Source organism: Mustela erminea, chromosome 5, assembly GCF_009829155.1.
Source record: "Mustela erminea isolate mMusErm1 chromosome 5, mMusErm1.Pri, whole genome shotgun sequence".
Taxonomy (NCBI): Eukaryota; Metazoa; Chordata; class Mammalia; order Carnivora; family Mustelidae; genus Mustela; species Mustela erminea.
This window is the reverse complement of record NC_045618.1, coordinates 4906033-4928631: the sequence shown is the minus strand read 5'-3', so window position 1 is coordinate 4928631 and position 22599 is coordinate 4906033. Positions and strand designations below refer to the sequence as shown.

Genomic DNA, 22599 nt, shown 5'->3' with positions numbered 1-22599 from the left:
TTTGTGGGCTCAAGCCTCAAAGACTGATTCGGAGGGAGTGATAACGGCCCCAGGAATCTGTGTTTAATGATAACCTCTGAGGACTGTCTGCAGACCATCCTTGGCCCACTTTCTGAGGGACCTGGATGAGGCTAGACCTGAATTCTGATTTGACATCTCCGAAGAAGGCAAGGTGAGGGCTGCCCGGCTGGCTCAGTGGAAGACCAGGCAACTTCTGATCTTGGGGTTGTGAATTCGAGCACCACAGTGGATGTAGAGATTACTTTAAAATCTTAAGGGCGTGGGGGGGGGGGGCGCCTGGGTGGCTCAGTGGGTTAAGCCTCTGCCTTCGGCTCAGGTCATGGTCTCAGGGTCCTGGGATCGAGCCCCGCATCGGGCTCTCTGCTCAGCAGGGAACCTGCTTCCTCCTCTCTCTCTGCCTGCCTCTCTGCCTACTTGTGATTTCTGTCTGTCAAATAAATAAACAAAATCTTTAAAAAATAATAATAAAAAAATAAAATAAAATCTTAAGGGCGGGGTGCCTGGGTGGCTCTGTAGGTTAAGCATTCCACTCTTGATCTCAGGGTCATGAGTTCAAGCCCCATGCTGGGCTCCAGACCCAGCGTGGAGCCCACTTAATAAAAATAAATATTTAAAACCTTAAAACAGACAAAAAACAAAGCAAGGTGAGAGAGCATCAGAAAATGAGGTGCAGGGAGAGGGAAGGTGAAGCTCTACAACGGCAACTGTCAGCAGGATGGAAAAGAAACTTCTCATGCATCTTTTGGCTTCCTTGGGGCCCTCATCTTGGGAAGGGGCTGGGAATGTGACCGTTCTGACCATGACACCAGGATTATCCCATTGCAAACAACAGACTGGTTTCACTTAGCAACCTGGCGTGGTATGAGCCTACATCGCTTCATCAAGACCCCAAGCCCCCCACGCTCCCTTAGGATAGCTGCCCTGGCCCTGGAACACGAGGACCCGGCGGAGGGCTACCTGAGGAAACTGGGTGGCAAGCAGATACCCCACCTGCTCTCCTGTTTGTGCCACCCCTCTCCCTCAGATGGGCACAGAAGGAGGGCTTCATGGAGGAGGTGGCACTGCAGTTAGGCCCTGAAGGATAATGACGAGGATGACCATAATGAGAGCCAGCATTACAGCTCGCATAACTGCAGTTAGGCCCTGAAGGATAATGACGAGGATGACCATAATGAGAGCCAGCATTACGGCTCGCATACCACGACCCAGGCTTTACAGCATTGCAAGGCAGCCCGTATTGTCCTCACAGCAGCCCTGAGGCAGGCACCGTGTGCTGCACCACTAAGTTCCAGGACTAGAACTGGCCTGTGTGCCTCCAGGAAGTCCAGCTGCTGTAGTGGGAGGGATGCGGACACTGGGGAGTGAGGTTGAAGGGGACACCCCAGTGCAGAGATGGGAGGAGGAGGACAGGGAAGGGGACATGAGGCCGAATGTGTCTGGCAGGGGCAAGAATGGTGTTGGGCTGGAGCAGGAGACGGGGGGGGGGGGGGGGGGGGGGGGGGGGGGGGGGGGGGGGGGGCGGGCGGGGGACATGGCAGATGGGGCTGGACTGGAGCAGTCTGCCGGTGGCTCAGCGGGAGACACGGAAGGGGTGTGACAGGATGACAGCAGAGCTCTGGACAGAGTGTTCCAGCAGCGCGTGTGAGATGGACGGAGAGGAGAAGGCCCAAAGGCAGGGAGACGGTGTGGGAAACTGGGAGGCCAGTCCAGGCAAGAAGGAAGGGGGGGCCAGGCACTGAGGGCAGGAGAGAGGCTGCTCTGAGGCTCGCTGCGGGCAGGAGGGCTGGGACTTGGCTGCTGGCTGCTGTGAGGGCTGTGGGAGGGAGGGTGAGGCCCCCAGGTTCAGCGTCCAGGTAAGCGGAACAATGGTGACGGTCAGGACTGGTTTGTCAGAGCCAAGCTAACGCAGAGCCGACATATCCGCACCCGGACCTGTATTACTGGGTGACAAAATGCCGTAGGATACAACTAGAAATAAAGCACTGAGCCTAAAAAGGGAGCGCTTTGTGACTGGACATCTGGAATCAGAGGAAACTCACTCACATCCGTCCCACAGGGCTAAGGGACGGCCGCGGCCAAGGCTGCATCTGTGTTCTGGGCACCCAGGAGGCCTCAGAGCCGCTGGGCGCTGACCTCCTGAGTGCAACACAGACCACGTGCCCTCTGCCTGCTCCATGCCGGATGGATAAAAGTCCTCCGGCGGCTGGATTTGCAGAGCTGGGTCCCTTCGCAACAAGCCTCTGGGGCATCAGCCTCCCCTTTCGGGCACTCCTGCCATCTGGGTGATGCTTTGCCCCTCTTTCGATCTGAGATGTTTGTGCCCTCCCCCTCCCCGCCCGCTCCTCCGTGCAATCAGGGGTCATTAACAGGCTCACTTCCTTATGGGTTGTTTGCATTTTAGACCTTCTTAACTGTGCAGGTCACAGTGTTTGCCTGAGGACAGAGGATCGTTAAAACACAGAGGTCCAAGACACGCCTTCTTCCCGGAGGAGGAGGTCGGGGCTACGTTTCCCAAACCAGTACAGCTCAGCATCTATCTACAAGCTGTGGGTGCAGAAAAGATCATTCTCCCACACTCTTCGGTCCTGAGCTCCAGAGTGCTCCCGGGAAGGACAGGGACCACTCCAGCCCCCATGTCCATGACCACGTGGGAGTGGGGGGCAGTTAGGGGACAGTCCTGGGCAACAGGACAGAGCCAGGGTCCCAGCGAGCCCTTACGCTTGCCCGGCAGTGTGCATGTGAAATGGCGAAGCACCCCGGCCGCCAGGGAACTCTGGTCATGGCTTCTCTTCGTAGATTCTGAATAATGAAAAGAGAAGAAACTAAAAATCTTGTCTGGTGCAGAAGCTTATTCCTGTCATTTACATCACCTACTTACCACTGACGCCTAATTGTCACACAACTCAATAACCACTGTGAAAATTTAAGCATGAACAGACCAATGGCTTCATTCTCTGGGGATACACAGTCCTGCTCACAGACGTACCCGTTAATTGCTCATGTGGCTAAGTTAGGAGCAGGCACTCCCTCATCACCGGCTTGCAGACAGACAGACAGTGGGGACATGGTGGCTGCATCACTGAGCTCAGGAAGGATTCCCAGGGAAAGAGCGGTTACTGCTACTTCTGCTACGGAGCCTGAATCCTGGGCTTCAACTACATTTTCCCATCACTTTTTAAATCCTTACTTTATTTGGTTGGTTCTATAATAAATACCTTTTTGCCAAGCTAGCTGGTATTTTTAAAATCCAAAGGGAAAGAAAATGAAAAACTTTTAATGAATTACAGGGGGAAAATACACAGAACTCTTTAAAATAGCTCCCACCGACAAATATAATTCTCCAGAAATAATCCCCACCCTTGGAGACTTGAATAATATTTTAAACACACTGGCTTTCCCATGTAAACACATCCATATTTGGCCGTGTTTCTGAGTTGTGCTGTCCTTGCACGGCAAGTGTGCACAAGTAGGCCCACAGCTCGGTCGCTGGGGCTGGAGGCTCCCCCCTGTGACCCCACCACGCCCGACAGACGCTGCGGCCCCACAATCTCGAGTCGCTGACTTGACAAAGAGTGACCACCTCGATTCTCAAGTTGGCCCAGGAATTCTGCTCCCGATTTCTTTCTTGCTCCGTCTGCCGAGAGCAGCTCTGACACAGTTCTGCCTGATTCCTTCTCACTCACCCCTTCTGACATCTCGCATCTCTCCCCTCACAGGCCCGACGGCTCCCGGTATGACTACTTCACCTAGTCAATCCCTTTCTGTGCTCTCTCTCTCTGCGTGCAGGCCTCAAAGGCTCTTTATTTAAATTATCTACAGTTGCCTTCTGGTCTCTGGGTCTCTGGCCCTTTGTGCAGAAGCATAAACTTTGCAGAGAGGACAGGAGACGCGAAGGAACGGCAGAGGCTGAAAGGCGGCTCTTTATCAGGGGCTCCGGGGTCAAAACCCATCCGTCTGGTTCCCTCCCAGTCCGGGGAGACCAGGATGTCGCTGTACTTCCTGGCACCTCCACTGATCACAGCTGCTGCCTTTCTGGCCTTTGTGTATATGGTCCCCTCTCTGCCTCTCCTGGAGCTAAACTCACGCGTCTCCCCATAGACCCTGCTCCTCCGAGCAGTGAGCGGCGGGCTCCTGTCCAGTTCCCACATTCCTGCCAGCCTGACACTCCCATTCCCATGGATGGAAACACGGCCAGATGGCCCAGACCGACTCTCAAAGATCTCGTGCTTGAAGCGTAAGGGAATGTTTAGGCCAAGGCAGTCATCTACGAGTGAGACCAACAGAACACACACAGCAAAGTCATTACTAACCCCACCTCTACTATGTGCAAGGAAGGAAGACCTTGAACAGTCTCCAGACAGAGGCTATTTGGGTTTCAAATGGTCTCAAAAATAAAGAAAACCAGGAAGCCTGGGATTCTCTTGACCAAGATTTATTTTCTCCCCTGTTTTAAGACCGACCACCTAGCCCTAAGGGTTGTGGACAAGAGTCAACCTGCATAGGAAGGAGGTAATGCAAGACCATTGTTCCTATTAGATTATCATCCCCGGAAGGAAAGGCAGGCTTGCAGTGTGTCTTAGTGAAGCAGGTTGGGTTCCTGGCAGATGAGATGTCAGCCCCTAGAGTGTTCTAGCAAGGGCTCTGTGCCTGCGAGCCACTACGTAATTTCTCCATCACTGAGGGTCACTCCTCTGTGCCATGCACCGTGCTGGAGATAAGACCATCAGGATGTTGACTTTTCAAGAAATCTACACCAAGCAGAGGGAGAGAAGGCAGAAGGCAGCCAAGTGGCACAGCTGCCAAGGTAGGTCTGAGCCTAGAGGAACTCCAGGCTGTGACAAGGACACGGGTAGTTCTGGGCTGGTAAAGGGAGGAAGGTCAAGGATGGCCCCAAGGAAATGACAACAAAGCCAAGGGTGCTGGTCAGGTAGGCTGGGGTAGATCAGAGAGGAAAAGACGGAGGCAGAAGACACATCAAGGGTGGTTGTTGTGGCCGACAGAGGTGACTGAGGGGCAAATCCCAGAGCTGGAGTCACTTCAAACAGAATGAGAAAGCAGACACTGTGAGCAGTGGGCCTGTGTGTCTTACCCATATATGGGGCAGGCCAGGTGGACTGGCCCCCTCCTCCGTAGGGGTCCTGGGGCTTGGCGCTCAGAGCACTCGTGTGAAGCGCGGAATCAGAATTGGTCCTAAGGGGAGGAAGAGAGGGTCTGACTGAAAATCCATTTTTCCTTAGTAAGAATGCAATATTCTGAAAATATTAGTAAGAAAAATCCATTAGTAAGATCCATTAGTAATAAAATCCATTTTTCCTTAGTAAGAATGCAATATTCTGAAAATTACCAAGAGGAGAGAACTCAAGCACCCATAAGATGAGGAGTCTGAACCTACCTGAAGTCCCTCACCTCAGGAACAGCCTCTGAGGGTGGCCCACACCCAACAAGACCTTAATCTGTACGTGTATAGTCTCACGCTTCGAAGCTAATGGCATAATGCTCTATTTCAGCAACGTAGAGCTTGGACTCCTGGCCTCCCCCAAGGGGCTCCCTGTCCTCCCTGCGACACAGAAGACAGGTGGGACCAGTGCATTCTTTGCTCCAGATTCTCTCCATGTGAGAGTACGTCCTCCTGTGTGAAAGGTTCCCTATAGCCGTGGCTCAGGGGGCATGCAAGGTCGAGACGACTCTGCAAATAATACTAAATGTTCTTTGCCTTCCGCGTTCATTCTCTCATGAGCACAGCAGTTTCTAGCAGCGACCTGTGAGGTCACGAAGGACAAAATGCATAAACCGAGAACCTAGCTACCTTCAAGAGGGTCGTGAAAGGTAAAACAGCGCCCCCTTTTTGGTAAATTCTTCGTTTTAGAAAATAATAACGCACTTCCTAAAAGGAGCCATCTTTTATGTTGACGTGTAATGAATCTATTATTGCTATTCTTTAATTTTTAAATTAATAAGTATCTTTTATAAACAGATAAATATCAACAGACACAGCCATATATGCAAACACTCTTTGAGGGCCTCAGTGTTTTTCAAGACTGTAAAGGGGTCCTAAGACAAAAAGGTTGGAAACCCCGATCTACAGCAAATTTTGGAAATTGCCCCCAACGGCTCCAATTTCTACTCTTAACTCTTAACTCTAAGGGATGATTATTTACTTTTTCTCATCCATGAGTCAAACTATCTGCCATGAAAAGAACTTGTGAGAGATGTCAGATTAGCTAAAAATGCTTCCTGTGGTCTCTTCTAGGTGACAGCCTCAGGTGGCCATTAAGCCATGTGGCCTGACTGTGCACCGTGGCGGTGCCATGTTCAGACAAGGGTATGGGGTGGGAGTGGGAGCGGGGAGGGCAGGTCGGAAGCTGCATGAGGCAGCAGAAAGAGCATGGACCCTGGGATCTGAGACCCCTGGCTTTGGATTCCAGCTCCTTCACAGATACAAAGAGGCACAAGAGAATATCAATCAAATGCAGAGAGACAACTGGGAAAATCCGTATATAGCCTGGGTTTGGCTAACATGAAGGAATCACTACTAATTTTGTTACGTGTGAAAATGGCATTGTGGTTGTGTTTTCTTTAAAAGAAGTTCTTATCAACCTTTCCTGTTAGAGACATTTACAGGGGCAGTAGTCTATCTGGTGGGGGTGGGATGGAAATGGGACGGGGATGGGGTATATGGCAGGACACGGATGAGGACGAAAGCTGAAGGGTGGGCACGGGGACTTCTGGTCATGCTTCTCTCTTCTGTGTATGTTTTATATTTTACACTATAAATGGTTTTTTAAAAAAAAGTCTCAGTTCCATCACATGCTAGCTACATTGCCTTGGACAAGTCCTCTAGTCTCTTAAAACAGAACATAATATTTGTTCTTGGGGGCAGCTGTCAGGATCAAAAACACCAACCTCCACAAAACACTCAACCCTGGCATTGGGCCGAGCGCGATCACGACAGGAGGGAACGCTGGCTGGATGCTAATGCTACCCCTGTTTCTCACAGATCCTATTTGATTCTCACACCACCCCCTTGAGAGAGGTATGATTATCTGCCTTTTCCAGATGGGTAAACTGGGGCGCAGAGAAGTTATACAACTTACTCAAAGTCACATAGTAAGACCCAACCCCGTAGTCCCCCCCAGGACCCCATCGATGGATTGGTACTGTTTGTGCAGACATTCAATAAATGGTGGGAGATTTAGGCTTTTTAAAAATACTTCCTATAAACACATGTGACAGGCATATCCTCTAGTAACTGGAGAATACATAAAGAACATCAGGAAAATCAAATCAATTGGTCTTCTTTAAATTTCTTTCTATGAGTGACCAACCCGGGTACCTGTTAAGAGCAGATGTCAGCCTGAATCCGGGGTGCTTCTCTTCTTTCCAAGGATGCTGCTGCCTTTAAAAACCAGAATGACAGAGAAAGTAAAGACGTTCAATTCATAGGAGCAAAGGCAAGCCTCGGGCCCAAGTTTGGGAACTGGCTCTTCTACTCACCCAGGGAAAGTCACCCGCATGCTCCATGCCTCGTTCACTTTGCTCAACATTGTTAAAATGAGGTCCGACTGAGGGATCTCTCCGATTCCTATGATCCTGATTTCCATGATTAAAAACCCCCCAAAATCCGTAAAAACAGGATTAGCTAGTGGGGCATATACTGAGGTTTGGTTTGGTTTTGTCTTAAAAAGGGCCAACAAGCACCTTAAATAGTTCAAAATCCATGACTGCCTCCTCTCTAGGGGATATGAGGTCTCCGTCCAGATGTGGAAAAAGTCACCGTTCAGCACACCCCAAGAGTGCTTGGGGGGGGCACCCTGACAACCCTACAGGTGGAAACCATCTTCCCTCGGAGACACTGTGAGTAGGAACACAACTGGCACGGGTGTCGCACTCATGGAAACACTTCTCGCACTGCTTGCACTGCTCTGGGCAGCTGTGGACATTTCTTCCTTGGACGCTAACTTTCAAAATATTCGTCTGTAGATCTCTTTCTCTGACTGAAAATACAATATTGTATTTTCCCACGACCCTGGGGCCCGGGATTCTTGAGGGCAGCTGAAAACCGCCTGGAGGCAGGAGCCCCCATCACCCATACGGACGTCGCAGTTCCTGACTGTGTTAATCACCGTAAGTGCTCAGTCAGGATTTTCCCAGAGAACAGAGTCAGCCTCAATGCCAAGAGCGCTCTGAATGTCTCTTTTTTGATGTGTACACTTCAGTGTCTCCTGATTCTGACTTGGTGATCTGGGAACGTGCCACACAAGCAATGGGTACACCAGTCTTTGCAGCTGGTTTTAGATTCCATCACTCTCTAGACCCCAAAATACTCAATTTTGGGGGGCACATATCCTCTGTATACAAAATACTCAGAGACTCTAAATCGAACCCACTAAGCAAATTACATTTTGAGAAGCTTATTAAATCTTTCACTCCTTCCAACAGCTTACTAAGATACCCTGAGCAAAGGTGGTTATTTTCCCATGTCTCAAATACAAGGATACCGCATCAGGATATTCTCTTGGTAGGTGTAGCCCGAGTATGTTTCCATTTGATTTTAAATATGAAGATCTAGATTTTTTTTTTAATGATTTTTCATCTTAGACTTCCAGATTAACCTAGGATCCTACCTGAAAAACCTACGTTTTCTCAGAGAAAACAAGATTTATGTCAGAAATTTCTAAAACAATATTCAAAGGATAAAATAAAGTGAAAACAATGACAAACAACACGTGCCCACTTCTTAAAACACAGCTCGCTTACCTTGGCCAGCTCTCATCCAAGGGCTGTGAGGAGTAATTGGCTCCGAAAGTACTACCATCAAAGTGAAATTTTTTAATAAAGGAAAAATAAAATTAATGGGAAGTTAAAACCGAATGAAGGCGGCAGAATTATGGAGAGTTAAACACCTGAGTTTCTGGTTCTTATCCCTCTACACCGACAGCTTTTCCTCCACGCTCCCTCTGAAAAGCCTATTGGAAAATTGGCCCTGGAAGGACTATTGCTCTCACCAGTGCCCTCTTCGTGTGATTCCTGTGGGGTCTTTTGTTTTTTGTTTTTGTTTTTTTGCCTGCATAGCATCTTTTGATTTTGAGAACTGCCCTGCCCTTCACCCCCAACCTGGTAAGGCCGCCCTTCTGCGCAGGCCCCTCCGTCCCATGGGATAGATCAGGCTCAGTATTTCCGGTCAAGGTACCTTATAGCCTCGGAAACAGTGACTGGCTAAGGGACGGGCTCATGACACAAGCCCGAAGAGTGCGTTGGAGGAGAAAAGGGAGTGCCGTCAGCTGGTGAGCCTGAGAGTACTGTAAAGGTCTACAAGAAGAGAAAGCCTGCCCACACGGAAAGTCAACACAGACGTGGCACCTTGCAGACAGCCTCGATGCTATCAGATGTACCCCCGGATCGAGCCCTTGGGCTTCCAGTGACATAAGCTAGTGAGTGTCCTTTTCCCAAGCTGAGGATTCCCATTACTTACAGCCAAAAGAGAGCTGCGTTAGATTTGTGGAGAAACGCTAAGCTCCTTGGGTTGTCAGGGGCTCCACTGTATAAATTCCGTGTTCTTCTGGGGGTCTAGCATGCCTCGGAACACATTCCAGAGGCAAAGACAAACAGACATGATGCTATCTGTGCGGAGGGCAGGAGAGCTGTCTGGTTAATTAAATTAATTAAATTCATAGAATAGTTTCAATCAAGGAGTGCCGCCTAGGAGGTGCAGTCATTTAAACGAGCGACTCTCTTGGGTTTTGGCTCAGGTCGTAAGCTCAGGGTCGGGAGACTGAGCCTCATGTCAGGCTCTGCACTTAGTGTGGAGTCTGCTTGGGTTTCCCTCTCCCTCTGCCCCTCTCCTGTTCTTTCTCTCTCTCCAAAAAAAATCAATAAATCTTAAAACAAACCGTTTTTAATCATAATATTCTCCTGCTAAAAAAATCTTTAATGATCCTCTGTCACGTGCTTGGGCTCAGGACGGAGGGGCAGGGCCTATCCTGCAGGCCTGGGCTGGGCGTCCGAGAATGCGGCACTCAGAGCTTCCCAGCGATCTGGTGTGAGCGGCCTCCTTTGTGAGGGGAGGCGTCATGATCCCAGTTTCACCCTCCGTGGATCCGTTTTGCCGTATCCAGCTAGCTTATGCCTTCAGCTGACTCCAAGTCAATATAGCAGAAGAGATGATTTTCAGAAGAGAACCATTTCTTCAGCATTAACTGCCAGGCTTCAGGGTGGCGAAGTGCAGACTAGAGTAGCCACAGGAGACAGGAGAGGTGCAGGCGGTCAGTCAGGACAAGCACCCCCTCCCCCACAATGGAACACTCCAGCACCTTCACCAGCAGAAGGGACGGAGGGGGTGTGGACGCCCCCGTCCCATGGTTATCTAGCTTTCCCTTTCCTGCAGTTGGATGAATCTCCAACCAGAAAAGCGTCATTTCATGAAGCCAAAGCTTACTGCTTCCCTCAGTACACGGCCGTCCTCAGTCCCCGTCACTTGTCCCGCTAACACCAACAGCGAGCAGGGACACAACGGGAACATCATGATCAAACACCAACTACTTCAATGTGGGGGTTCCAGGTAGCATTTCGTCTGATACATAGTAACGACATGAACATGCAGCGATCTCCTGACAGGTCTTTCTCATGGGGACTGGCTCTGCTGCCCGGGCCGGAGCGCAGCGGCTACCGACAGGCTCGATGGCCCTGCTGACCTGCTCCGCTCCGCCCGGGTCAGGTTCTCCCCTCCTTAGGTAGCCAGGTGGTCCCCCACTCCTGCAGGTCATTGAGTCAGTGAGGAACTTAGCCTGCACACCTGACGGGCATGACTTACTCCAGCCCAGAACTCCTGAGCTCAAGCACCCCCCTCAGCCTTCCGAGAGGCTGGGGCCTAGGCCATGCCACCATGCTCGGCTGGGATTTTTTTTTTTTTAAGATTTTATTTATTTATTTGACAGAGAGAAATCACAAACAGGCAGAGAGGCAGGCAGAGAGAGAGGGAAAAGGAGGCTTCCCACCCAGCAGACAGACCGACACGGAGCTCGATCCCAGGACCCGGAGATCATGACCCGAGCCAAAAGCAGAGCCCTAACCCACTGAGCCACCCAGGCGCCCCCCCGCAGCTGGGATTTTTAATACGACTGAGATGAAGCATCAAACATGAAACGTTGTGACCTCTGAGCATTCTTAATTCTCACTATCATATCTCACTCACTGCATATTAAAAAAAACCCAAGAACTGTTGGCATCAAGACAACCACTAGTGTTACTGGCTTACAGTTAAAGTCAACCAAACGGTGGGGCTCCTGGGGGGGCTCAGTCGGTGAAGCGTCTGCCTTCAGCTCAAGTGAGGATCCCAGGGTCCTGAGATGGAGCCCCACATCCGGCTCCCTGCTCAGCGAGGAGTCTGCTTATCCCTCTCTCTCTGCTGCTCCCCCTACTTGTGCTCTATCAACAAAAATAAATAAAATCTTTAAAAAAAAAAAAAAAAGGCCAACCTAAGGACAACCTAGAAAAGATTCCTTTCTTCTTCTGAAGATTTCAGAAAAGTTCATTTGGGTGGCTCTGACGGTTCCACCAGACCGAGAGGTCCTACGGAATAACCTAAAGATGGGGAAAAGAGCCTATTTGTAAACCCGAATTTATCATTAATTCAACAAGCATTTTTGGAATGCCTACCAGCTGCCAACAACCAAACAGAAAAGCAACTGGCAACAGGGTTTTCAAAGAGCCAGCCCAGTTTCTTGGCCATCCACGCGTCCCACGCCCCCATCAGTTAGTGAGGTTGAAGATGGTCCCACCTGCACCTCTGTATCTGCCCCCCTCCCCACCCCGCCCCAGGGCCCTCCTCCCCAGCTCCTTGGCTGCCTCCTCGCCTCCCTCCAGTCCTAACGCTCCCTGAGTTCTGCGGCCCACAGCCTCTCAGCCCACACTGCTGGCAAAGGGAGCTGCTGGGGAGAAGGGCTGCAGAATTGCCAGGTGTCCCGCTATGGGGAGCAGCCCCAGGGGCCTGGACACACTTGGGGAGGTGTGAGTTGGGCCCACCCCAGCCTCTGGCTGCAGGCTGGGGAGCCCAGGAAGTCACAAACCCAGACCACCGGCTGCCAACAGTGCACAGAGTCCGAGTTTCCTGCTGTCCCTTCAGCTTCGCCACCAAACATACTCCAGACTCCCCCTGAAAACCTCCTCCTCCTCCTCCCCCCTGGCACCTCTGCCCCTTTTGTAGTCCGTCCACCCGTACTTCACCGACCAAGGTGTTCCCCAAGTGCCTAGAGCTCGGAGAGGAAACTCCTCCTCATGTTCCTGCCTCAACCCACCAACAAAGGGGCGCCCTTACTCCTTCTCCGCATGGGCAGCGGCAGAGGGAAGCTTCTTACTCACTCTTCCCCAGAGGAAGGGGAGTAGCTCTTCTGCTGATAAGACAGGACATCTGTTGGCCCACGTACCCATGGGTGGGGTCACTGAGCCACAGAAGCCCAGAGAGTTCCACCCTCTCTTCTGGGCTGCCTGCCTCATGGCTGGAGAGCACAGCCAGGCTTCTCCTTTTGGCTTCCTGTTCCCCTGTGGTGAGGGCACCTGGGGCAGGGCTCAGGAGCAGCTTGCTCCAGGCAGCCTGGATGCTGGCCATGTTCTCTCCCAGTCTCGGGGACTCTGGGTCCTCCCAGGGCCAGCATTTGCGGGGCAGGCCTGGGACCTCCCGGGGTGACGGATCTCCGAATCGGCTTAATAGAACCCGCCACCGAGACGAATTCCAGGGTCAGATTTAAGACCTAAAGCTGGTCACAGTTTGGTTCCTTCCTAATTGCTCAACCATGTCTTCACCATCGTGCTACTTCCTCTTGCCCTTTCTGCCTCCCGACTACATCCTGCTAGAATACATCTTACACGTATTAAATTAAAAAATAATTAAATTAAAAGTCAGATGTTTGGGAAAGTGTCTGAGTGGGATCCCCTGGAATCCTTGCGTGCATGAGCGCGACCTGCTTCCCTCCGCACGTGAGTGACAGCTGGGTGGCACAGGGAATCCTGAAGTCTGAAAACTCCGCACCCCACCCCCATTTCCTTGTCCTTCATAGTGGAAATCACTGATGGGTATTAGGTAAAAACTGGGTGTTGTGATTAAATACATTTTGTTAGTCCTGGCGAGAGAGAACGCTTCTTAACTGCACGGCTTCTTGGAGCCCCGACTTCAACCGTGAGGCTCAGGGTGGGGGGAGAGAGAGCAGGGCTTCTCAAACCTAGCAGGCCGTCTGTGTCAAAGAAACAGTGTTCTATAAACCGGTGCCCTAAAATCCTCAACTCATTGTGTGAGAAGAATCAGAGCAGAGCCTGTTCCAAAGAGGAAAGCCATTCCGAACTGTGGCCGGTCCTAATGCCTCTCCTCCCGACTGTTCGTGCTGGTTTCCCAGACACCATATGCTCTTGAACCTTGCTGGGAATAAAAGTCAGAAATTTTCCAGACATCTATTATTTTTCCCTCTTTCTAAAAATATATTTAGAGGAAAGCATTTTCTATGATTCTTCAGTGTGTCCCCTTCTTTCTCAGTGTGTCATCCACGGGGATAATATTATGTTAATTGCTCAGAAATTCAGCAAGATGGTGTTTGGGACCCATGTCTGCGGCCCTTGAGGAGTGAGGAGGGTGGTGAAGGCATGAGCACTTGGGAAAGGGTAGAAGAGCCTGTACCCTGAATTCTCAACCCCGGGCCCCAGCCAGGGACCAGGCAGTGCCTCTCCTCTGCCTTGAGGGTGGCCCCAAGCCAGAGCCCAGCTGGACAGTGTCCTGGTCTTTGCCTTTGGTGGCTGCCCACGCAGGCAGCAAAGCCCACAGCACTTGCCTTTACTGAGGCCACGGCCGCCCACTGCAGAAGGAATCTCCCTATGCCAGAGCTCTGCCTGCTGTGGCTGCCCACTCTGGGAGGAAGCCAGAATATTTATTAAACAACGTTCATTTTATGTATCATAGGACTGAACCCTTGTCTAGGCTGGTCTGACCCTTCTAAAATAACTTCCAAGCCAAGAAACAGCTGAAAGAAAAGAATTCTGAATACAGTTTCTCTTTTTGTTCTAACAAATGTTCAAATCAGTGTTAACACTTGCGAAGAACAGAAGCGGGAGACAGACGTTGGGGAGGCACCAGACACACGTGAAAGGCCATCATTTTAAGCAAATTATTTCTAAATGAAGTGGCCATGAAAGGAAATATGGAATCTTTCTCTAACTTCTCCTGACTTTATTAGCATCGTCAACATAAAATCATCCCTCTCCTGTGTTTCATGGGAGCTCACAGTCCCTGCAGGAGAGACACGCTGTCCATTTACAGACAGCCCCAAGCTCAAGAGGCTTTTTTGCACCAGCGAATGTCTGGTTCCCAGGCCCGGGTTAGGTGCGCAGGAAGAGCATACAGAGTGACGTCTCAGACCTGTACTGTGATGAACTTTAATTTATCTGCATGTTTGACTTTTGCTTCCCCTCCCCTTTGGAGGTGACTGGTTTTCTGCGGTTGCTCCCATAAGGTGACCCGTACATGGGATTAAGTTACACCCTACAGTAGATCACCTGGCAGGAGACGGAGTCCCCTGAACATAGGTGTAGTCACTCCTTATGCGACTCTGCACAAGACATTCCCTCTCCCTGGGGCATTCCCTCTCCGGCAGCCTTCCTCTCTCTGTACCACTTACCACCAGTCATTTGCCTAAATCGTTGTTTTACCTGTTTGCCTCTGTCCCTTCCCCCAGACTATAAACTCATGAAGGCAGGGACACATCTTATTCACCACCGAGTCTCCTCTGTTTAGAACAGCCCTTGTACAGGGGGCGCCTGGGTGGCTCAGGTGGTGAATCATCTGTTTTCGGCTCAATTCATGATCCAGGGTCCTGGGATCAAGCCCCGTGCTGGCAGGGAGCCTGCTTCTCCCTCTGTTTCCCCTCCTGCTCCTGCTCTCTCTCAAATTAATAAATAAAATCTAAACAAACAAACAAACAAAAGAACAGTATCTGTACAGAGAAGGGACACTGTAGATATCCCTTCTGATCTCTGCTGAATACAGGACTGCATTATTCCCTCACTTGTGGCTTCACCTTCCAGGGTCGGATCTGCCTCCAGGTTCCCTTTTCCGGGTCCAGGCTGCCCCTTCTATGAGCTCACGCAGCCCTCTCCGTCTGGGCCACAACTGACCACACTGGGCTGGGAGCACCGCGAGCACCGCGAGGGCAGGGGCCGGACACTGGTGAATACTTAAAATGTTTCCCATCTGTCACTTTCCTTCGATCCCCTCCTCTTCTACGTTATTCCTTCGGTTAAAAAAGGGGTGAGCGTATGTATATCCTTAGACCACACTTGCTGCAAAAAGGATCCGAGATAGCTACAAATATGTATTTATAAATATGCCACATACGTACTACAATATTCAGAACACTGACGGGAGAAAAAGAGAATTGAGAAATTGGAGAAAGACATATTTAAATCAAGCAAAGAAACACTCAAAGCCTTTTGCTTGAGAACTCCCCGCCGCCTAGACCACGGTCAGATGCGCTCACACCACCTGCGCATGCGCACCAGCGGGCGACTCAGCGGGCTTCACCTCTCCCCCGAGCGTTCTGTGGAAGTGAGGACACATTCCAGAAGAGAACCTGCAGGCTCAGTCCTCATCTCCACCCTCCCTGACAGTGGTCACAAAGTACACAAGGACTATAAGTCAGGGTCTCTCGTGGACCAAATGTGCTGTGTCCCTGGGGGCCAAAGAGGGGAGAAACCGTTCTGTCTGTGGGTCCTACACCTCCTCCCCTAGGGCCTCTCTTACGGGTGTGTGTGTGTGTGTGTGTGTGTGTCCCTGGGGCTGACCCACCTAGTGGTGCAGGGCTGGGAGCTGGCCCAGGGTGGAACTGGTGCCCTTTCAACCTCAGCAGTGGCATCTCAGACAAGTGACTCTGGACGCTCAGTTTCCTCCCTGGAAGACGGGGGTTAAAAAGAAACGAAAATTCAGTAGTTTTGAGGACTAAATGACACATCCGTTGCCCAGCACAGTGCCTGGCCTGGGTAGGTGCTCAGCAAACATGCGTGCCCTCCCCCCACTTCCTGGTTTCTCGAGAAGCCAGCTCTGCCATCACTGCCAGGAATTCGGCTCTGCAGTAACACTCACCCCGCCTTCCTGTGCCTTCCTCCACCCGTGAGGAGCATGCGGGGAGAACTCCGGCTCTGCTGGTGCACTGCTTCTCCGTCCTCTCCCACAAAACCCGGCTCGGTTCTGTGTCCCCAAAGCCCTGAGCACAGAGCGGGTGGCCCAGCAGTGCCTGCCCCTGACCCCCGGGGCCCCAGCCCCCGATGAACGAAATTGTCCGGGGAATTCGCAATCTCCTTCTCCTTATTCCTACTTAACAGCATAGGATTTGGGGTATGCCGTGCCTGAGAATTTTCCTAACTACAAGCTCTTTATCTTGGGTGTCATTTGCTGAGTTTGAAACTCCGTAAGTAGAAGATCCTATGAAATTTCCTCTTTAAGTTCTAATGGCAGGTCACCAGGTCAACGGAAATAAAAATCAGTCACACACCTGTCTGTTTTAGCTAGACTAACTCTCTAACTTGGTTCAAAGTCAGGTGTTGCTCTGACCTGGCTGCTTTCTGAAGAACTGAGCAGGCCTTGCAACAGGGCTGAATTACAGCTTGTTTATGTTCCTCTCTTCACTCAACTCAACTCTATCTGTGTTTTCATCAAGTAAATACCCACGACGATCTTACCAGCTTTTAGCTGTGGAGATGTTTCTAGTTTCCAACTCACTTATTTTTATCGCCTCCATTCATCAGATAAAATGAAGGCTTTGAGGCCAAAGGGGAACCGTGGGGAAGATAAATCCCGAAAACCTTTCAAACATTTTAAAACTCATACTCCCCCCCGCCGCCCCCCCAAGACAATGAGAAAGGATATTTGTCGTCCTGGCTTGTCCCCGGACCTTCGGTGGAGAGGGTGGAAGCGGGTCCTGGCTGGCCTCTCCACCAGCCCGTGGTGGCGGGTCCCACGCACGCTATCAGCCTGGTGAAGGGCGGGCTGCAGAGAGAAGGGAAAGGAGTCGGCCCGTGACTGAAATTGCCATTCACCATCAAGAACAGCAACAGGTAACAACAGCAGACAGAAAGACTGGTTTCAGCTTTCTATAAGTGTTTACAACTAGGCCTCGAGTCAGGGCAAATCAGATCGCGTAGCACATGGGGCTGTTTCCATAAGGTTACAGAGCAACTGAGAACAGTCTTCAGTGTGTTAAGGTGAAAGCTGAAAGAATGGTAATATTAAAATTTTAATATTAATGGTAATATTAAAACCTGAGGCAGGACCATGGGTTCATACATCACACCCCAGACAACTCAGGAGTACCCTTGAAATGCACTCATCTAAGCCGGAGAAAGGCTGGATACGAGAACAAGAATGGGATACCTACAGACCGTGGACTATCTGTCCTGCACAGAGTCTTTTTGAAATTTTGAATCAACAATGTTTAAAAATTCAGGGTTGAGGCTTCCAGTGAAAAACCCGAACCCTTTGCCCACACCAATCCCACAGCCCCATGTAGCAGAAGGGACAGAAATCGAGAGCGGCTGCTCTCTGTAGGTGGGACCCCCATTCTCATACTTTTAATGCTTACACCAGACCACTGGGTTGACGTACTGTGTCAGACATCTGAGTCTGTAGTCCCTGAATTAAGCAAAGAGAGAAGAAATACTACCTCAATACAAGTTGAAAATATGCAACTCATTCCCCAACATGGCACAGGTGAAACACAAACAGATTCAGGGTAAATCCGTGCTCAATAAATCCAAAGTCCTTAGTTAAGGGAGGCTTGGGATACATTCGTAACATTTTTGAGCCTGGCATCATAAAAGGCAATTTTTTGGTTGTCAAAGACCAAACGCCAAGCGGGCCCATTATATCGCGCATGTGACATGCGTGTAATGTGTACATGCTATTCTGCAAGAGCCGTGTTTGTGAAACAGCTAAAAACAGATTTTCTTTTATGTAAATGGAATTATGTAAATAGTGAGGTTACTCTGAAAGGAATCATACGATAGAATATGGTTTTCTAAGGGAGCTGCTTTTAGCTAAGAATGGGTCATTAATTTTTTTGTTGTTGTTAAACATACGGATTTTCTCACGCTGGATTTGGGGATGACTCCTCTCTCTCTTCAGTGGGCTAATAAAATGTCTGGGCTAACAGAGTCTAACAGTTCTACTCTATTTCTACAACCCAAATCTGTTAACTCTTAAAGAGATCTAGGTGAGCAACAACTTTTTTTCACAGAGTGAAACAGCCACCGTGATGGGTAAGCAGGGCGTTAGTCTCGGGCGATCTGCACACCCCTCCAGGGACTGACAGGCTGAAATCCCATTGTTAATCAGGAGGAGACATGCCCACACTTTTTCAGAGCCTGTTTACACAGCAGACATAAGGGACAGATGACTTTGTTCCAGGATGAAAGGAAAGATCCTCCAGAAATGCAGCCGATGTTCACGACGGTGAGGTTACATGTACCTGAAGACACAGCATTTTCACTGAGGGCTCTCAGAGCACAAACGCTACCACACTGGGCTCTCAGAGGCCGGCCTACAGAGGTGGGCTGAGAGTCTCCAGAAGCAGTTCCGAAAAAGCAGAAAGTTCTTAGAACATCTTAGAGACTTCCTACGACACGCATATGCGCTATTTACACTTGTGCCTCTTTTGCATTCGTCCCTATGGGCCCAAATCCTGTAACTGCTACTTGGACTTGGCTGGGGGCTGGGGGGAATGGCCTTGGCTACCATTTTAATTTTCTCCTCTTCCTTACTGTGGCACTACCGCAGCTCTCCATCCCTGTGGCAGCTGATCTCCCTCCAAACGATATTGGGCGATTTAGCCTTTTCGGCTCAGAGGGACCGGCCTTGTTCATGAAACGAGCTCAAGCTGGTGTTCAGTCCCGGAAGCCGGGGACCAAAGTGGACTTGGAGCAAGGAAGCCCGTGAAACACTATGGTGTGATGCTTGCTGAGGGCTAAGACTCTGTTATTTAAAAATGTATTTCTGGGGCGCCTGGGTGGCCCCGGGGGTTAAGCCTTCAACTCTTGGTTGCTGTACTCAGTGGGGAGTCGGCTGGGGACTCTTCTCTCCCCCTCCCCATGCTCGCGCTCGCTTTCTTTCTCTCTCAAATAAGTAAAATCTTTAAAAAATGTATTTCTTAGATCAACTTTAATACAAAAGAGAAACAGAGCCCTGACACACTGAAGGCCAAGTACATCGTGCTTTCTGTTCCTTTTCAAGTTTTATTCAGCTTGTACGAGGCTCAGACCCACAGAGCACATCTATTTTTGTGGTCTGTAGTCTGTACTCAACAGTATTTTGTAAACAGTTTTCCGTATACTCGGTGACCCTTACAGTTCCTAATTCAGCAGGTGCACAGTGCTCTACTTCCAATGTTCCAGAGGCCCTCCATGTTGCAGTTCAAAGACCACGTGGAGTCAAACCATTCCAGCCTAGAACCTTTCCTTACTGGCAAGTCACTTCACCTTATCTGTAAAGTGGAAATGATGCTACCGATAACTTCCCACGGGCTTGTGGAGAAAACGAAATTAGATCATGCACTTGAAAGTTGCCTTATCCCAGGGATCCTGGGCGTTGCCAGCTGAAGCGTCCCCTCCCCCGCCCCCATTCACACCCCCCAGTGTGGCTGTCTGTGGACCTAGAACCTTCAGGAAGGTACTGAAGGTGAAATGAGGTAATGAGGCTCTCATCTAACAGCTCTGGGGTCCTTATGAGCAGAGGAAGAGGCAAGGGGAGCGCGGCTGCACAGGAAAGGCCGTGTGAGGACAGGAAGAGAGGCCTCACCAGAAACCACCTCTGCTGACACCTTGATCTTGGACGTCCAGCATCCAGAACAGTGAGAAAATAAATGTCTGTTGTTTAGGCCACCCGGTCTGTGGTACTGTCAGGGCAGCCCAAGGCGACTAAGATCACTGGGCATGAGCAGACGACACATGCCCAGGGGGGTGGACACGGAGAAGCACCTTGTCAAAGGTGAGGCCACCCTGAGTCCTTTTCGGGATGGCAAGAGCAGCACCACAGTTAGGGGCTCACCCAGTATTCTGAGCCTCCCCAAGGATCCCTGAGGGACCCAGATCTTTGTTAGGTACCCATGCCGGGTCGCCTCTGAGAGCGGCCACCTGGGGATGAAGAGAATGTCGGCAGGGGCCTGTGACTGGCTTTGGCCAAGGGCTCATGAGGAGATATGATACACATTTGTCCAAACAGAAACTCTCACACTTTTTTCCTCCTGCCGTGAGAATTCCATGACTCGCTCAGCCTCGGCTCTGCAGGGGGAGCAGCAGCATGGAGGAAAGCCACAGCCGTCACCAGCAGCAGATAGGAGTTAGGAAAAAAAAAAAGAAAGAAAAAATTTGCTCAAAGTTCCAGAGTTTCAGGAATGGTTGGTCCACAGCGGCGCCGACTAATACGGTAGTGACAGCGGAGAGAGGCCGCGGTGAGCCGGAGAGTCCTGTTTTTGTTGAAGCGCCCCAAGAGGGGTGCCAAGTCCAAAGGGCCTACAGACTGGTTCCGGCATGTTTTGAGGATGGCCTCAGGCGCAAACTCTGCCCGATGCCATCCTGTTTCGGAACACGGGAGCAGACACCAAATGAAGAAGAGAAGGCTTCCGTCCCTCCATCTACAGAAGTTCCTCTCCCTTGAGTCGGGGCGCCACGGCTGGACCGCCCGCGGGGAGAACACGCACATGCTTAGGGCAGCAGCAGGGCAAGGGCGACACAGAGGAGGCAGGACCGATTTGAGAGGACGCCCCATGACGTTCCAAGTGGCACTGTGGGAAAAATCAGAATTGAGCTGGATTTCCTTTCCTTTCTGTTTGTCCTGGGATGGGGCACTGGTTTTTACTCTGAAATACAGGCGAAGAAGGGAGGTCCAGCAATCTCTGCGGGGCCCGGGCGAGCACGAGTATTCACACGCGCCCCGGGCGCAAGGAGCAGATGGGAACGGCGCACCGCGGAGGGGCCCGCGTCAGCAGCCTGACGGTGGGGCGTGACACCGGGACGCTCACCCGGGACCCTCACCGGTGAAGGGGCGAGCTGCCAAACTCAGCTTCACATTGTGATCTAAGTGCCAGGGGCTGAGTGTGGAAAGAAAACGACAGCGTGGTCACCCGAGGCAGGGGAAAGTGCCCAACTCTGAGAGAAGGCCGACGGAGGACGGCGCGCAGCCCACAGACCTCAACAGTGAGGGGCAATGAGCAGGGCTCAGGTGGGGGGCAGGGGTCAGAGTGACTCCTGAGTTGGCAAGTAGACGGCCACAGCCAGTTCTTAACTAGTTTCTGTGGGTGGCTTTGGGGGTAAGGAGGCAGGTCTCGAACGGTTCAAGGTGCTGCTGAGAACTGGCTGTCCAAGTGCACACCGCCCTGCTCTCGGGCTCCCCAACTGTTTCTCTGAAGGTGTCTCTGCGTGGATGGGAACTCGTTCAGGTTGTGTAGGGATCAGGACGGCTGCTGGGGGAGGCGGAGGCATGAAGGGGCCAGGACTGATGGAGAATGCTTTCTGAGATGAAACAGGACGTAGGAACCTTCCAGATGAGCAGAGTTGTGCATTTCCGGGGAAAAGTCGAGAGCCAATGGCAGAGAGGACCGAGTGCTCCAAGCAGCCCCCCAGGGGACCCAGATCTCATTTAAGCATCTTCAGGTGTGTGGGCACCGTCTGCTGCCCTCCTCACACCCCCACAGAGAGCAGCGGCCCAGCACCAATGTTTGAAAAGCTGCGCTGACTTTCCTTACCTTTCCTAGAGGGAAAAGTACCTCCTCAGATTAGCACTGCTGATCTATGCCCTGTATTGGAGTTAACGTTCAGCAGATGTATCACATTGTTGGCGTATCAGGTTGTGGTTTATTAGAAACCCCAGATCCTTCCATGTGACTACTAAGCCCTTGTTACGAAATGAGCTCAAGTTTGAGAGTGGGAGAGCTGTTTATTGTCACCTCCAGGGGAAGATCATTATTAAAAGTATCCTACAGTATATTCTACATACGCATTCCTGTTTATGCTATAGCATGATTTTTTTTTTTTTCAAAGATTTTATTTACTTGAGAGGCGCTTGGGTGGCTCAGTGGGTTAAGGCTTTGCCTTCAGCTCAGGTCATGATCTCAGGGTCCTGGGATCAAGTCCTGCATCAGGCTCTCTGCTCAGCAGGGAGCCTGCTTCCCTCTCTCTCTGCCTGCCTCTCTGCTTACTTGTGATCTCTGTCAAATAAATAAAACCTTTTAAAAAAAATAAAGATTTTATTTACTTGAGAGAGAGCATGAGCGGGATAAGGGGCAGAGGGAGAAGCAGACTCCCTGCTCAGCAGGGAGCCCAGTGTGGGCCTTGATCCCAGGACTCAGGGATCAAGACCTGAGCTGAAGGTAGACGGTTAAATGACTAAGCCTCCCAGGTGCCTGGCTACAATATATTCTTTACCCGTGAAGGACCAAGTAGCACTTTTTTCTTGCCACAAAGATCAATTCTAGCTTATGATGGCATTTCTATACAATGTTATTAAAAGAAAGAGAACTGGGCTACCTGGGTGGCTCAGTCGCCTTTGGCTCAGGT

General features: G+C 50.8%; 1 protein-coding gene across 3 annotated transcripts in view; it reads right to left on the bottom strand.

Moving 5' to 3' along the window:
* CRTC3 (CREB regulated transcription coactivator 3) overlaps window positions 1-22599 on the bottom strand; it is a 96954-nt gene that overhangs the window by 22089 nt on the left and 52266 nt on the right. For all 3 annotated transcript variants that reach the window (XM_032345539.1, XM_032345540.1, XM_032345538.1), the window contains exons 3-6: window positions 16922-17041; window positions 8779-8840; window positions 7355-7417; window positions 5111-5211 (exon numbers count right to left, since the gene is read on the bottom strand). In XM_032345539.1, the coding sequence (XP_032201430.1) occupies window positions 5111-5211; window positions 7355-7417; window positions 8779-8840; window positions 16922-17041 (346 nt within the window). The remainder of the gene's footprint in view (window positions 1-5110; window positions 5212-7354; window positions 7418-8778; window positions 8841-16921; window positions 17042-22599) is intronic.